Below are 3,500 nucleotides of genomic sequence, written 5' to 3'. Positions count from 1 at the left end.
GTTTTAGGATTGTCATTGATGTTAGAAACTGGAAGCCCAGTGATTGGGAAAAGGCTGTTGTTTCTATTTGCTGGACTGTATCTGTGCTGACTGACACAGCAGTGTTGGAATGTAAACTGCACGCTTTGGTTTTTGGAGGAAACACTGCTCATGATGAATGTGCCAATATGAGGTTGGTGTTGTGAAAGAACAACAAGGATCATACAGATGTGAAACATGATGGGATCAGCAGGAACAAAATGTGATTTCTGTCCTCCCCTCAGTTTAGAGTACTTTGTTCACATCACAGTTTGGGCAGACATCCAACAAAACAATTAGCAAGTATGGGAATCCCAGCCGTGCTCTCAAACAAATCCCTCCCTCCCTTCTTTTTCTTTCTTCTTCTCTCTGTCCTTGGGAGAGACGAGGCCAAGTTTATTTTCTTCACGGTGGTCCCTTTAAGGTGGTGGCGAGGCCCCTGCCATGCTGCTGCTGATGTATTAGGTGAGGGTCCCCGAAGAGACACCAGCGGGACTCTTTTATTACAACAGCACTCAATCTTACTGTTACTGTTTGAGGAGACGCGACAGTGTCTTTTCTTGAGACGATGAGGCAACAAGTGCATTAAGTCAGCGAGCAAATCCCTGCTGAAGAAAAAGAGCTATCAGTGACAAATAAGGCTCTAATGAAACCTATCTGAACTATATAATCCATAAAATGAGTCGCCATAGTACAGGAGAAGAAAAGGTTCATTTGAATGTTATAAGGTAAAACATTTTTGCTTTTCTCAAACAAAAATTCAGTGACTTACAAGACAAAAATATAAATTCAAATTAAATGAAAAATTTATGTTTTTTTAAGAAAATAGACAAATTTCATTAAAAAAACTCAATGGAAATTCTTCAATTTGAGGAAATCCTGCAATCCTGCAAAAGAGTTATTTGTTTGCAAGATTTGCAGATTGATTTAAAACAGCAGGACCATACTAAAAGTAATTTATCAATTGAAACATTTTTAATGTATTTTATTTTGCAATAGAATAGTTTCTGAAATTGTGTAAGATCTTAGTTAATTTTTGACATACTATCATTATAAACTTAAGCACAGTTGGCGTAAAAACATTTCTGCCATGTGACAACAAGGCAGAGGGCAGAGAGTAATCAGATTACATAAAGGCTCTATATTTGTAGCATCCTTCTTTTAGGGAAAAGTGCGAGAGAGGCCTTGTGTCAGACTGCATAAATAACTGTCCGTGTCATGTAAACACAGCGGTCATAACCCGGGCAAATTAAAACAACGGGTCTGGGTGGGACTGAAACTCTAAGCACAGTTTTTTTTGTACTATATAAAAACTAAAGGGCTCTATTCTGATTGGCTTGTAATATTTTTGTTTGTATTTCGTCACAAAATCTTGACAATTTTAATTTACTTTAACATAAAAACTTTTGAAATGATTGCCCAAAACAATAACGTTGATTTTTTTTAAATTTGTGCTTCATTTGTGATGCAATAAAACCAAATTTTAAATGTTTAAATAGGGAGATATTCAGTCTTCTTTAAAGACAAACGTTTGTTTATGTGAATGACAGCCTCGTCCACTGTTATCATCTTGAAACAACATAGGAACTTATCTGCTCAGAGCTTTGTCGTAATCAGGTTCTGCTTTTTCTGAAGGAGAAGACTGATAAGAGGCCTGATGAGGTCAGAAAGCGGCCCACACAAGAGAATAAAACAAACAGGAACCCGAATGAAGTACAAAAATGTAATGCAAATATATTTTATATGAAAGCTGTACAGTATTTTGAACAAAAAGGGCAACTGAAATGTTCATGTCCATTCATACTGATGCAGTTTATAATAGACTATTAAAAAAAACAAGCTGTTAAAAATATCTTTGAACCAGCAAAGACAGCAGGAGAATTAAATACTTTTTTATCAGTTCTAGATACGGGAACGAGGGGGGACTGGATGCGCACCCCCGGTATTCCCACTCACAGTCAGCGCAGACATGAAACTGAGTCACTTTTTGGGGTCTTTTTGTTCCTTTTTTCTTCTGGAAAAAGTCCCTCAAAAATGGTGCAGACGCGTCTGCGCATCAGGACGCAGTGGTTCCGCGCATCAGGACGCAGTGGTTCCGCACAGCCGCGTTGCGCTCAGCATCTCCTTCAGGTCGGTCTCTGGTTTCCCCGCAACTATGAAAGGCCACGTCTGCAGGTGGAAAGCATAATTATTATAATTCAAATTTTATTTTTTATTTTTTTTCCGGATTCCTAAATATGATAGTAGTTTTTTTTTAATTTATGATCATTCTCCTGCATGCAAACAAAACCATATTCACTGCCTCATTTTTTTCCAACACGTATTTTTGTACTATTTTTGTATTACAATGTTACTTTATGATCTAAGTAGGATTTAACAACATATCATTTACTGAAAAGAAATTTGCATTACATTGCAACAACCCAATTACATGTTCGCCTACCTGCAAACAATGTCAGCACCAGAGGCCTTTCGTTAAGCCTTGTACTTTAGTAATTAGGGATGTCACCCTTATGTCATTTTTAAAAAAAGTTACCAGAAAAAAACATTTTAAAAATAAAATAAATATCTGCACATGTGTCTCTTACCAGGTTCACTGGGTGAATATATCCATTCTCATATTTGTCATTGGCCAGGATCTGCCGGAGATGCGCGATGTAGCTGGACGCCAGACGCAGTGTGTCCAGCTTGGAGAGTTTGGTGTCCGGTGGTACCCAAGGCAAGGAGGTTTTCAGCCGCGAAAAGGCTTTGGAGAGCACGCGCATGCGGGCCCTCTCCCGCGCGTTGGCTGCGTTCCTTTGCACCTGCTTGCCCTCCTGCTGCGCCCCGCCCTTAGCCGCACTCTTGCGGGACCCCGTCTTTCGCCTCTTCCCTGGCGCATCTTTCCGTTCGTCGTTTGCGCACGCTCCCTCGCAGTTGGAGCTCTCCTCTGTGCTCTCGTTGGAGTCTTTACCTGAACTGAATTTCAGGATGCCGTCCAGAAGCTCGTCGTCGCTGAGAGACCCGGTGGACATGGTGGATCTTCGACTAGAGTGGCTTCAAAACATGAGAGCGAAAGCTCTGGGCCACATTGAGAAGAAAAAATACGCCTGTGCGCTCATGGAAACCTCACTGGACACGAAAAGAGTAAACGAACTGGACTTTTTATCTCCATGAACAAGGAGGGCGTTGCTTCATGCTGGGCGGAGACAGGGGTTCTCATCTGACTTACTGGTTTGCCAGAGTTTCTGGGACCCTAAAGGCCCCTTGATGAGTCACTAACAAAACTCTGGAATATACAGTTTATTTAACCACAGCTTAAACCGCCAAATTTGTAATTCTGATACAAAATAAAACAGGAAATCCCCTCTTCCCCCCCCCCATGCAGAAATGTTGAAGAAAACCAAAAGAAAATCAAAAGATCAAACTTGTTTTCAAGTTTCCAAGTTGAAGTTAATCCTTAATCACATTTTTAAAAGTGATTGGATTTTTGGCAACATAAA

General features: G+C 40.2%; 1 protein-coding gene across 1 annotated transcript; it reads right to left on the bottom strand.

Annotated features, from left to right (window-relative positions):
• Positions 1-1,727: 1,727 nt before the first annotated feature.
• On the bottom strand, positions 1,728-3,160 carry tcf21 (transcription factor 21). The gene is made up of 2 exons (XM_004083700.5): positions 2,607-3,160; positions 1,728-2,187 (listed from the first exon to the last, which is right to left on the bottom strand). The coding sequence occupies exons 1-2, from the start codon at positions 3,030-3,032 to the stop codon at positions 2,098-2,100; spliced, it is 516 nt and encodes a 171-aa protein (XP_004083748.1). The 5' UTR covers positions 3,033-3,160; the 3' UTR covers positions 1,728-2,097.
• Positions 3,161-3,500: the final 340 nt, after the last annotated feature.

The sequence above is a fragment of the Oryzias latipes genome, chromosome 24 (genome assembly GCF_053564925.1).
Source record: "Oryzias latipes strain Hd-rR chromosome 24, Olatipes_Hd-rR_3.1".
NCBI classification, from domain to species: Eukaryota; Metazoa; Chordata; class Actinopteri; order Beloniformes; family Adrianichthyidae; genus Oryzias; species Oryzias latipes.
The sequence above is the reverse complement of the archived record's forward strand: the minus strand, read 5'-3'. Positions and strand labels throughout refer to the sequence as shown.

What these genes read in the sequence shown, in the direction of transcription:
- tcf21 (XM_004083700.5), bottom strand. Translation starts at nt 3,032, where the DNA reads ATGTCCACCGGGTCTCTCAGCGACGACGAGCTTCTGGACGGCATCCTG. An exon ending in ATATTCACCCAGTGAACCTG is followed by an intron (nt 2,188 to 2,606) that starts GTAAGAGACACA and finishes TTCCACCTGCAG; the next exon opens with ACGTGGCCTTTCATAGTTGC.